This window comes from Mobula birostris, chromosome 8, assembly GCF_030028105.1.
Source record: "Mobula birostris isolate sMobBir1 chromosome 8, sMobBir1.hap1, whole genome shotgun sequence".
NCBI lineage: Eukaryota > Metazoa > Chordata > Chondrichthyes > Myliobatiformes > Myliobatidae > Mobula > Mobula birostris.
In genome coordinates, this window is record NC_092377.1 from 107,886,130 (window position 1) to 107,899,701 (window position 13,572).

Genomic DNA, 13,572 nt, shown 5'->3' on the forward strand with positions numbered 1-13,572 from the left:
CCACCACAGTCTGTGGCGGAGCATTCCACAGATTCACTACTGTCTGGCTAATACAAAAAAAGCTTCCTTACCTCTGTCCTAAATAGTTGCCCTCCCCCCTCCCCCCCAATTTTGAGGCTATACCTCTAGTTCTGGATACCCCCACCATAGAAAACATCCTCTCCACATCCACCTTATCTAGTCTTTTCAATGAGATCCCCCCGCATTCTTCTAAGTTCCAGTGAATACAGGCCCAAAGCTGCCAAGTGCTTCTCACGTTAACTCCTTCATTCCTGGAATCATCCTTGTGAGCCTCCTCTGGACTCCTTCCAATGACAAGACAACCTTTCTGAGATATGGGGCCCAAAACTGTTGACAGTACTCCAAGAGCGGCTTGACTAGTGTCTTATAAAACCTCAGCATTATCTCCTGGCTTTTAGATTCTATTTGCCTTGAAATAAATGCCAACATTGTATTTGCCCTCTTTACAGGTTGAGTCTCTTTATCACAGACTCAACCTGTGAATTAACCTTCTGGGAATCTTGCACGAGGACTCCTAAGACCCTCTGCACCTCTGATGTTTGAATTTTATTCCCATTTAGATAACAGTGTGCACTATTGTTCCTCTTACCAAAATGCATTATCATGCATTTCCCAACACTGTGTTCCATCTGCCACTTCCCACTCTTCCAATTTGTCTAAGTCGTGCTGCAATTGCATTGCTTCCTCAGCACCACCTACCCCTCCATCTATCTTTGTATCATCTGCAAACTGTGTAATTAACCATCAATTCCATTATTTAAATGATTGACAAACAATGTGAAAAGTAGCAGTCCCAATACTGACCCTGAGGAACACCATTACTCACTGCCAATCAACCAGAAATGGCCCCCTTTATTCCCACTCATTGCTTCCTGCCTGTCAGCTATTCCTCTATACATGCTAGTATCTTTCCTGTAATAGGCATCCGTTAGTCTCGTGAGACCATGGATTTGTGCCTTGGGAGGTTTCCATGGCTCAAGCCTGGGCAAGGTTATATGGAAGACCGGCAGTTGCCCATACTGCAAGTCTCCCCTCTCCACGCCACTGATGTTGTCCAAGGGAAGGGCACTAGGGCCGATACAGCTTGGCACCAGTGTCATCGCAGAGCAATGTTAAGTGCCTTGCTCAAGGACACAACACTCTGCCTTAGCTGAGGCTTGAACTAGCACTCGTCAGATCACTAGACTTACACCTTAACAACCTAGCCACGCACCAACACAATAGGCGCTATAGGATTTTATCTTGTTAAGCAGCATCATGTGTGGCACCTTATCAAATGCCTTCTGAAAATCTAAGTAAGTGACATCCACTGCCTCTTCTTTGTCAACCCTGCTTGTTACTTCCTCAAAGAACTCTGACTGATTTGTCAGGCACGATTTCCCATGCTGACTCTGAATTATTTTATCATTAGTCTCCAAATACCCCAAAACCTCATCCTTAATAATAGACTCCAACACTTTCCCAACCACTGAGATTAGGTTTACCGGCCTATAATTTCCTTTCTTTTGCCTTCCTCCCTTCTTAAAGAGTGGAGTGACATTTGCTATTTTCCGGTCCTCTGGGACCATGCCAGAATCAAGTGATTCTTGAAAGATCATGACCAATATATCTCTTCAGCAACCTCTCTCAGAACTCTGGGATGTAGTCTAGTTTTGAGTCAGTTGAATCAGTGATGCTCTTCTGCATTACTACTACTGTGTATTTCCACCTCCAACAACCTCTGTCTCCATTCCCACCTCCAACAACCTCTGTCTCCATTCCCACCTCCGCTCATTCAAGCCTTTGTTGCCTGTACCTCTTCCTAGAGATGCTGCCTGGCCTGCTGCGTTCACCAGCAACTTTGATGTGTGTTGCTTGAATTTCCAGCATCTGCAGAATTCCTGTTGTCTGTTGCCTGTGATGCTGTTTAGTTTTCCACCTTCCATTGCTCACACTTGAGACTCCCTGATTCTAACTTGTACCACATCCTGTTCACTGGGTACCTTTGGGTTCACTCACTAATGGGGGTCTCAGTCCTTGTGTCTTATAACTTATGCTTTGCCGATAAGTCCCTTATTGTCTTCCCCTTTCCCTATTTTCGTATGGTAGTATAGTGGCTAGCACAGCACTTTACAGTACAGACAACCCAGGTTCAATTCCCAGCACTGGAGTTTGTATGTTCTCCCCATGATTGCATGGGTTTCCTCCAAGTGCTCTGGTTTCCTCCCGCAGTCCAAAGATGTACCGTTTGGTAGGTTAATTGGTTATTGTAAATTGTCCTGTAATTAGGCTCAGATTAAATCCAGGGATTGTTGGGTGGCGTGGCTTGAAGGCCTGGAAAGGCCTATTCCATGCTGTATCTCAGTAAATAAATAATAGTCTTTTAGTGCTTTAACATTCAGATCTATGTACCTCTGGAGGATATACCTTCAGTTGAGAGCATTGGCTATGAAATTCCCCCGTGGGCCCCTGTGGCTCTTGACCTTTATTTCTGCCTTCAAAGTATCCTTTAAAATCACACTCTTTGACAAAGCTTTGGTGCAATGAGTTTGTTATTGATTTCTTCTTTATTTCTTGGTATGCCATGGAATATTTTACTCAAGATTTTTGTTTTTGTTTACTTCCACTCCCCCCATTAGTGGCTGCTATTTCTAACTCCTTTCCGCTTTAAAGCTATCTCAACATATGGTCTTCATTGTCATACCACTGTGCTTTGCCGCTCCCCTCTTGCCCGTTCTCAGTTACTCATCTTTGTGCAACCGATTCTCAGTATGCATCCCTGTATGTATGCAGCTGAATGGAGATTCAGTCTCCTAGTCAGAGCTCCCTGAGAGCTTCTGTGTTCATGTTGTCAAAGAGTATATTTATAACAGGAGGGAGCAGCCATTCCTCCCAATGGCATTGTCTGACATCAAAGATAATGGAAATGGCAGAAGTTTGATTGAGGAGAAAGCATGTTAAGCAGGCTTTTGAAAAATGAGATAGAGGTAGGAAAAAAATGAAAGTCTTAAGCTGGAATTTAACATATATCTTTAAAAAGCCCACCAATTAGGAACTGAAGCATGAAAAGCAGACAAGCCAGTTGGAGTTAGAACTGTACCAAAAGTTGCTGCCAATCAAATAGCAAATAAATGTTTTGAGCTAGCTTGTTTCAAGCTTCGTGTCACTCCGAAGGAGCCTGGGCTTGGTGTATTCCCTCAGCCAGTCACGATGTCTGGGCAATCTGGTACAAATCCTCTTACGGTAAGAACTGAAACCTGTTAGGTTTATCAAACTGAGTGAAGCAAAGTCTGATCGATTTTTTACAGTGATTTCCGAACTGGATCAGGAACTGTACAACTTTTACCGGATCACCATGGTAATGTAGTGGTTAGCCCAATGCAATTACAGCTCAGGGTGTTGGCATTCAGAATTCAATTCCAACACTGCCAGTGAGGAATTTGTATATCCTCCCTGTGATTGCACGGATTTCCTTTGGGTGCTCTGGTTTCCTCCCACAGCCCAAAGGCATACCGGTTAGTTGGTGAATTGGTCATTGAAAGTTGTCCTGTGATTCGGCCCGGGTTAAACAGATGGGTTGCTGGACAGTGCGTCTTGTTGGACCAGAAGGACTTGTTGTGTGCTGTATCTCTAAATAAATAAAAAAAAAATAACTTCAATACTATTCATGTTTGGTTAATCCAGCATTTAAGCTGCTTAATTGATAATAAAACTCTCTTTTTGTGTTAGATTGATGTTCCAGTCCTTGTAAACCGGAAATTATTAAATGCGGCAGTGAAGCACATTGAGGTCATTTCAAAAGCAAGGCAAAAAGGTATTAAAAATGCATATATGGGTGAAAATATTCACTAAGTAAAAATACAGATGATATGCGCATGCAAAAATTTACAAAGAGCACAGGAACGTTACGTCCTTCCATTCTAAGGCATAGTGTTCCTCTAGTTATTTATCTTGGGGAGCTTCAAGTGAATTTTGTGTAGTTCAAGCTTGCATTACACTGTCACTGCGACCTTACTGTGGTCTGACATGACGTTACTGCATTCTGTTTCCTACCTCCTTTACCCTGTAGCAATCCGAACTGTTGTTTTAGTGCTGATTTGTCTATAGTTTGTAATTTGAATTAGCCGTAGAGGCAGTGATTCAGCAGAGTTGAAGCTTATGAGACAAATATTTGTGTCCTTTTGAAAGATGTAAAAGTAATGGCCCACCGTAAGTCCAGTGTGGTCACTGTTGCAGTAGAGGAAACATAACAGGCAATGAGCTCTCAAAAGCAACGACATGATGATGACAGATCTGTATTTTAATTTATCCACATTTTTAGTAATGTGCATAGCACTGGCAGGGCAAGCAGTTATTGCTGGTCTCTAATAGGCCTGAAGTTGTAGGCTTTCCCAGCTTTCCAGAGGCCAGATCAGTTAACTGTACAGAGGTGGCCAGCTTTCCAGAGGCCATATCAATTAACAGTATAGAGGTGGCCGGCTTTCCCAGCTTTCCACAGGCCAGTTCAGTTAACTGTACAGAGGTGGCCGGCTTTCCCAGCTTTCTAGAGGCCAGTTCAGTTAACTGTACTGTACTGGGCCTGTAATCACATACAGGCCGCACTAGGTAAGGACACCAGATTTTCTTGCCTGAAAGACATGAGTGAACCAGACATGATGTAAGTGACAGTCAAGCAGTGTTTCGTAGTTATTGTAACAGACTAGCTGTTATTTTACAAAATGGTTTATTTACTGAAACAGGCCTTGAACTGGAATCCAAACCAAAATGAGTCCTTTGATTGGAACCCTGGAGCAGCCCAGAGTAGGCCCAAAGCCTTGGTATCAGCTCATCATATTAGTGGGCACCGAGCACAGCAGCTGGGCCAGTCTTCATAGCCTCAGCAATGTAGAGAGAGGAGTGAACATCGTGGGAGAGCGAGTGAAATCCACTCTCACCTCCGATCCTGACAACCTGTCTTTCCAGTCTATCTGGGCCAGTGTTTAAATTTTCCAAACAGCATATGGTACCTCGCACTAGGACTGGGCACTACTGCAGCAACTTGCTCTAGGCCTGGACCGCACCGCCCGGCAACTTGCTCCAGGGCCAGATTTTGCCCCCCAGCCCGAAGCCACTGTCGATTTCTCCAGATTAGCTCAGCGTGCAGAGCGATCCAGCCTTGCACCCGGGCCAGTTGTATGGGCATGGGAACTCCTCTGCCTCAACCTCTCTCCTCCGAATGGCTCACTCCGTCTGCATCGATTCTGCAGTGCACCAGCACAGTTCATCCCTCGAACTCGCTTCGCTTTCGCTCACCTCTTCATTGTTTGCAGTGATAATTTACCACAGTTTACTTCAGAATAGGTGTTATTAGCAATGTTTTTAATCAAATCTCTTGTCTTTTAAGCTGCTGGTGAGCTGTCGCACATGTTTGGTGGCATCATCTTAAACCGGAACTTTTATCCGGGTTCCAGCTTGAGGGTTACTTACCTTGTCTGAAAGTTAGTTCATCTAAAGTTTTCAGCCAAATGATTTTCCTCAGTGACCACATACAGACCAACTTTTGCCACCTTGAAATCAAAAGTAGAGTACAGCTTGCCAAAGTGGAATTTGTCTTTGGTGTATAAAGTCATTCAGTGATGAAGGGTGTCTCTGGAATTCTTCCACTGGGATGGCTCCCAGACTTGAATTCGTCCCTGGGATGGCTCCCAGACTTGAATATTGTTCTTCACATTTCCACCGAAAGCTGCAATTAGCAAGTTTCTGGAGGAGATCCATAGTAATCATGACCTTTTGATGTTGACCAAGTTTTTGAATCCACCTATTGCACTGGATGTATCCTGTATGATCACAGCTGTAATGCTGGAAGTGGGCGATGATGTTAACCTCAGGACTCCTGCATGAAGTCTCAGTGTTAACATCACAGTTTTTCCAGTAGAACTCACTTGATTCAACTCACCATGTTGTCACTAGACCTTGCTGAATAGGTTTCAGACAGGGGAAGGCCTATGCTCGACGAGCACCTTTGTGATGGAATGCAAGAATTAGGACCAGGAGACCACTTGACCCTTTAAACCTATGCCATCATTCATCACAGCTGATCTTATAACCTCAAGTATCCTTTCCCTGCCCTATTCTAATGGCTATAAAGGGAGAGCGTGAATTTACACAGAACCATTTTGCATTAAGAACACTATACGTTTTCTGATAAAAATCCCACAAAAAGTAGTGGATACAGCCCAGTTGATCACGAAGCTTTGTCACAGGAAAGCAGCATCCTCCATTGAGGACCCACCACCACCCAGGATATGCTCTCTTCTCGCTGCTGCCATCAGGAAGGAAGTACAGGAGCCTCAAGACTCTCACTGCTTGGTTCAGGAACAGTTATTGCCCCTCAAACACCAGGCTCTTGAACAACTTGCTCCACCACTGAAATGTCCCCACAACCTATGGACTCACTCTGAAGGACTCTTCATCTCCTGTTCTCTATGCATTGCTTATTTATTTATCATTATTTTTGTATTTGCACAGTTTGTTGTCTTTTGTACACTGGTTGATCACCCAAGTTGGTGCGGTCTTTCATTGATTCTGTTATGGATTTACTGAGTATGCCTGCTTGAAAATTAATCTCAGGGTTGTTTATGGTGACATATATGCATTTTAATGGTAAATTTACTTTGACTTTCATTAGAAGTGTATTCACTGTTATGTCAGTACAAGGTTTTTACCCCAAACCATTACCTCTGCATTTATTAGTTGCACAGCTCTTTCAGCTGTGGTGTGTACTCCTATTACCCACACTGGATTATATAACTAGAAAAATAGTGACTATTAGCCTTAATGCCAACTATATTGCTAGGTAGCAAAAATCCCTGGACGCGCCATCATTAATGAATCAGATTTCTCATTGGCACTGGTTACATGTAACTGGGTGCTATAACTTACTGCAGATGAGATGGATTGCTGAAGTTTGATTACAGTGCATTTACAGTATCGTACTGAGTAAAAGAACACTGATCTTAATTGTCATGTGATGCTGTAAGTATTCAACTGATGTGTCTTTTAAGAAACATTGAAAGGTAATGTTTCAACGTATGTTTAAAATTGTTTGACTATTGTTTCAAGCTGTGAGCAGTCTGCAGGATCGTTACCTCGGTTCTAGTTCTAGAACTGGAATTGCATTTTGCCTGGATGTGTATTTATGACCAATCTGAGGTCTTTATTCTGCCTGCAGTAAAACACAGTGAATATTTACAGCAAGCTGCATTGGAGGAGTATGGACCAGATCTGCATCTGGCTCTGAGAAGCCGTCGGGATGAACTGCAGTATCTCAGGAAGTTAACAGAACTGCTTTTCCCATATATTTTGCCACCAAAATCCACAGAATGCAGGTAATGAACACAGATTTATATTTTGCATGTTGCGAAAGGAAATGTATGTGATGGCAGCCTTTTATTTTGAGAACACCCTGTGAAAATAATTGAATGCTTCTTTTGGTATTCATTTCCTCTGGAGCAACAAATCTATTTCTGCAATATTTCAGCTTTCCCTTTAAATTATGATGAAATATTTATATTTTCAAGCATTTATAGCACATTACAGGCCCTTTGACCCCTGACGTTATGCCGACCTTTTAACCTACCCTAAGATCAATCTATCCCTTCCCTCCTACGTAGCCCTCCTTTTTTTTTCTAATATATATGTGCCTATCTAAGAATTTCTTAAATGTCCCTAATGCATCTGCCTCTACCACCACCCTGGCAGGGCGATCTTTGCCCCCAGCACTGTCTCTGAAAATAAAACAAACAAACAAACTTGCCTCTAACATTCCCCCTATACTTTCCTCCAATCACCTTAAAATTGTTCCCTCAATTTTCTATGACAACTTTTCCTTGTTTGTCATCCTAAAGTTTTGGTCACTCCTTCCCTATGTAATAAGTTGTTCTGAAAATAAAACATACCACTTTAATTTTGAAAATCTCTAAGCAAGATGCTTCTGTGGCCTAATTTTGCAATGTGTTTTGGGGAATGTCTCTGGTAATGATTGCTACATTTATTGCCATTAGATCTGTCCTCTTTCTGTCATACTTTATTGATCCCGGGGAGATTGGTTTTCGTTACAGTTGCACCATAAATAAATAGTAATAAAACCATAAATAATTAAATAGTAATATGTAAGTTATGCCAGGAAATAAGTCCAGGACCAGCCTATATCGATGCCATCAAAACTTTTCATAATCTTAAAGATCTCTATAAGAGCACTCTTCAGCTTCTGAGGGGATAAACACAGCAGCTTTTCCAGATGGCTGTATTATTAAACCTGACTGGCTTTCTATCTTATTTAAAGTCATCGCTTTTGAGTTCCTTCATGGCGTGCTTCTTTTCAGCTCACTCCATTTCTGCAGACCCCAGACATTCTGCACTGTGATTCTGAGCTCTCCCCAATTCACACAGTTACCAGTTACCATTCTGCAATTGCCTCTGAACTCCCCTCCCTCATCTTTCCAACACCCATGAAATTCTCATTCAACACACTTTTGCTGTTAACCACCAAACCCTACTTGTTATAGTATTAAAATAAGAGACAAAATGTAAATTTCTGGGGGAAGGGCCCTTGAGTGGCTTGCCTTCGGCAGTAGTGCAGTAATCATATGTTCGCTGTCATCCACTTCATTCTTAGAATTGCTGCTTTGGGTTTGCTCTTTTGAGAATGTGATGGTGAATAAGAATCTGACATTGGAAATTAAATCATCTGTTACCTTTTCATTAATAATTCTTGGGAATGTATTGGAGTAAGTAAGTCACTGTTAACAAGGAACACAGCTAATGGAAAAAGAAATAGGACGTTTCTACATATTAGCAGCGATCTTTCAGATCCATGTTCTATGTGGTTTAAGGAAATTTAAAACAGAATGTCCTTCAAGTGTATTACTGTTTCTCATCTAGATCATTAACCCTGTTGATCCAAGAAATTCTGGCTGGATCAGTCTTCCTTCCTTCCCTAGACTTCTTAGCTGATCCGGTAAGTAAACCATTTTGAGTAATAGAATTACTTTTACCAAACAAATACATAAATATGCATACACAACTTATTTAAGCCATTGAGTATGAATGGAGTTTGTATGATGGGACAGGACTTGATCTCTCTAACTCAGAAATATTGCCTGTATATAGATTCCCCACATGCGGAGCAGGGTGGAAATATCCTGTACTGTAGCAAAGTGGTCAGGACCATAAACACTTGAGATTGCCAGTAAGATTGGGAATTCATTGGCAGAGTTCAGATCTAACATTAACTAAGGGATCCGGCAGTTCACTTTTGGCTTGCTGAATGTGGCCTAGTGTCATCATTTCATTTCGAACCACCAGTACTGGCTGGCCAGCCAGGTTGGAATGTGGCTTGCAAATGGAACGTAAAGTCAGAGTCTATTGTTATCTGCAAAGGGCATCACAGTAGTGTAGCAGCTCAGGGCATTGGAGCTCGATTCAGGCGTCCTCTGTAAGGAGTTTGTATGTCCTCCCCGTGAAGCGTGAGTTTCCTCCGGGTGCTCCGGTTTCTGGTGACACAGTTAATGGGTCATTGTAAATAGTTCTGTAATTAGGCCAGGGTTAAATAGGTGGATTGCTGGAAGGTGTGGCTCATTGAGCAGAAAGGGCTATTCCATGCTATATTTCTAAATAAGTAAAAAAAATAAAATAAGCGAATAACTTCCTTGCAGCAGCATCATAGGCACGTAGCATCAGGTAAACAGCATTCACAAGAAAAATAAACGGTTCACTATTTTCACAAGAAGGAATGCAATTTATACAAAGAAAGTCTGTTTCAGTGTAAGAAGCCTTGTTTGCTTTGCACAGCATTTATTCCTGACTTATAAAGTTTAGAATTTTGTGAAACAAATGGTTTGGAAGGGTTTACTTTATATAGTATTTGCAGCTTAGAAACAGACCTTTGAACACAACAGGTCCAGGTCACCTTTCACCCTCTTTACCTTGTTGACTTGCTTATCTATTTTATTGAGAGATTCGGTGTGGATAGGCCCTTTGAACCACACTGCCCAGCAACTCCCGACAGTCCTGATGTACCCCTAACCTAATCACAGGACAATTTACAATGACCAGTTAACCTACCGAGTATGTCTTTGGGCTGTGGGAGGAAACCGGGGGATGGGAAAACCCACACCTTCCACAGAGAGGACTCCTTACAAAGGACATCGAGATTGATCTCCGAACTCCGATGTCCCGAGCTGTAATAGCATCCTGTTAACTACTTCGCTACCGTGGCACCCTATACCTTTCTATACCTAAAGCTATTCTATACCTTTCTTCCTCTGCTTAATTGAACTTTTACCATTTGAGATGGCGGAAGTTATGGAGAATTATGTGCTTCTCTAGCCCTGTAACTTCCAGTAATGCCCCCTCCCCCCCCCCCAACATTCCCCATTCCCTTTTCCCTCTCTCACCCTATCTCCTTATCTGCCCATCACCTCCCTTTGGCATTCCTTACCCCTTTTTTTCTTCCATGGCCTTCTGTCCTTTCCTATCAGATTCCCCCTTCTCCTGCCCTGTGTCTCTTTCACCAATCAATATCCCAGCTGTTTACTTCACCCCTCCCCCTGCCAGTTTCACCTTTCACCTTGTGTTTCTTCCTCCCCTCCCTCTATCTTTTAATTCTGACTCCTCATCTTGTTTTTTCTCCAGCCCTGATGAAACGTATTCCATAGATGCTGCCTGGCCTGCTGAGTTCCTCCAACATTTTATGTGTGTTGCCAGTTACTGCTGAATTCCTTTTGGATTTGTTTGATGCTCTATTTATTGTATCTGATTGAGCCTCCTGCTGAATGACACACCTTCTCAGCATCTAAGTTATTACAATTTGTCAGATCACCCTCAGTAAAATACTCCACTCCACTCCATTTCACCCTTACTGCTGATTATTATCTCTTGATTTTGGTGTTGTTCTCATAAATGTCTTATGCATTTTAGAGATTTACAACACAGAAATAGACTCTTCTGCCCATTAGTGTCCATGCTACCCATCTGAGCACTTGGTGTGTAGCCTTCAGTACCTTGATGGTCATTTAAATATTGAAACATTTTTAGGTCTCCACCTCTGTCCCCTCCTGGGTAGTGCATTCAAAACTCCAGTCCCCCTCTGAATGAAATTTTATTGTCCTCTCCGTAAACTGACTCCTAACCTCGAACCTATCTTTGGTGTCTCGATACTTCTGCAATGGGGCCTACGGTGTCATTGCCTCTCATAATTCTCTCATGAATCTGTCCCATGGTAAAACCCTGGTGCGTCTCCACTGTATCCCAGTACTGTACTGAGATGACCCAAACTGCAGTTAAGTCATTGCAGGTGTGACCTCAGTGTTTTTTAAAAAAAACTTTCCTTCCATTCCGTGCCACACTTAATGAAGACTACTATCTTGTATGCCCTTTTTCACCACCTTATCTACTTATGCTGCCACATTTAGAGACCTTTGCATTTTCTTCAGTACTCTGTATATAATGCAAACCTGAGCCATTCGCAGTATTCCAGGTGGTCAGACTAAGACTATAAGACCATAAGACAAAGCAGAATTAAGCTGTTCGACCCATCAAGTCTGCTCAAACTTTAGAGCTTTCAGTAAAGGGCAAAGCAGTATTCAGATACTTAGCATTGACTCTCCACAATGATCTTATGATTCCTGATGATCCAACATGTACCTTCTGGTGTCATTTCAGTAACATCCCTGGTACCCTACAATTGTGAAGTTGGCTGACCAATTTTGTGAAACTCTATGAAATAATCTACTGCATTCCTGATGAAGTGAGAGCTGAATCTCAGAATGTGTGTGTGTGTGCCATCAATATCATTATGTCAGCCTTGTGAGGTTGTTAATGTCGGATTTAATTTCTCTCACGCCTCCTAAAGAATGATGTGAAGTAAGGTACTGTGTGGGCATGTATTTGTGTTTGCCTTTCATAGGCCCATCAGCACTAGGTGCTCACTTCTTCCACTTTGCGGTGCTGGAACATGTTAAAGTGGTTTATGTTTTTTTCTGTAGTTGCTTTCTTTGATGGAGTGGGACAATTTCTCTACCTCTCTGACACCTTATTTCCATTGAATTGTTTCCTTCCCCTTCCATCTATACAACGCTCACAAGGCAAATAAAATGGATTTATAAAGTACAGGGAAAAGCATCACTTTGTTCCCAAACAAATGCTTTTAACAAACATGGCTGCAGTCATCTCATGTTTTCTCTTATCAAGAGGTGATTACTCAGTCTTGTGATACAGAGTATATCTGTTACTAAGTCTTTGTCTTTGATCTGATATTGTCAGGTTTCAGAACTGTCAGGTACCAGTGTGTCATCATGCTCTTGCTAATCCCCTTCATTCTTTGCTATCTCTGGTGTTCCCCTATACTGCCTGAATTTCAACAGATCTCCCTTGTACTAAAACTCAAAAGGCTTCTCTTCTCCAGCACATCCTCCAGCACATCTTGACTGCCTAATCATTCAAAGTGTCAGGATGGAAGCTGGAGATGTAGAAATACTGAGCAGGTCTGGCAGTATCAGTGGAATGACCCAAGTCAAGAGCCTTGCGTCAGAGTTGGAGAAAGTTGGACTTGGCTTTTGAGCAACGACACATGGAGAGAAAGGGTGATGGGGAGGAAAATACAAAATGGAAAGTCTGGACAGAAGAGATGAAATGATAGAAGGTGTGAAATCATGAGGAGATCGGAGAGGGATAAGATATCATGATGCTAAAAGCATCTCGGGGTGCAGGGTTCAGAGTTTAATTCCAACACTGCCTGTAAGGAGTTTGTATGTTCTCCCCCCCCCCACCCACCCCATGAACGCATGGGTTTCTTCCGGGTGCTTTGGTTTCTTCCCATGTTCTAAAGCTATACTCATTAGTTGGTTAATTGGTCTTTGTAAATTGTCCTGTAATTAGGCTGGGGTTAAATAGATAGGTTGCCGGGTGTTGCGGCTGTTCTACGTGGTATCTTTTAAATAAAATAAAAATAAAAACATTTCAGATTGGTCATGGTGATGCCTGGCCTGAATGTTTTTATTTCAGATTTCTAGCATCCATATCTTCCCATTAATGAGAATCCAGCTGAACCAACCAGCTTATAGGTAGGGATACCCTGAAACTTGTTTATGGTTTAATACTTCCACAATCATATTTCTGTATTTAACCTTTTATTCTGCTGTCTAATATTATTAGAATACACAAACAAGCAATTTGTCCATATTTACACTTCCATTATTCACTTTGTTGAGATCTTTGCACTTGATGATTGCCAGTGACTTGACCTTAAGCCATTCAACAATGTTTTTCATGAAATATCTAATTAAATTTAAAGTTTGGTGGTTTGTCACATTCATTATTATAACAAGATGAAGATTTATTGATTGTTATGCGTCTATAATGATCATGTTTTCCATTTGTTAGGACACTGTGAACCATTTGTTGCTGATTTTCATAGACAACAGTCCAGTGAGTATTACTGATTTAAAATGCATTCTTCCAAAGAAAGTCTGACCTAATTTTTATTTGGCCTTTAATATTCAACTATTTTCAAGTACTATCAGTCATCCAAAT

At 41.9% G+C, this 13,572-nt stretch overlaps 1 protein-coding gene across 3 annotated transcripts in view; it reads left to right on the plus strand.

Annotated features, from left to right (window-relative positions):
- The window catches only part of snx14 (sorting nexin 14), a 172,275-nt gene that overhangs the window by 40,641 nt on the left and 118,062 nt on the right, over positions 1-13,572 (plus strand). For all 3 annotated transcript variants that reach the window (XM_072265914.1, XM_072265915.1, XM_072265916.1), the window contains exons 7-10: positions 3,730-3,814; positions 7,211-7,367; positions 8,923-8,998; positions 13,423-13,467. In XM_072265914.1, the coding sequence (XP_072122015.1) occupies positions 3,730-3,814; positions 7,211-7,367; positions 8,923-8,998; positions 13,423-13,467 (363 nt within the window). The remainder of the gene's footprint in view (positions 1-3,729; positions 3,815-7,210; positions 7,368-8,922; positions 8,999-13,422; positions 13,468-13,572) is intronic.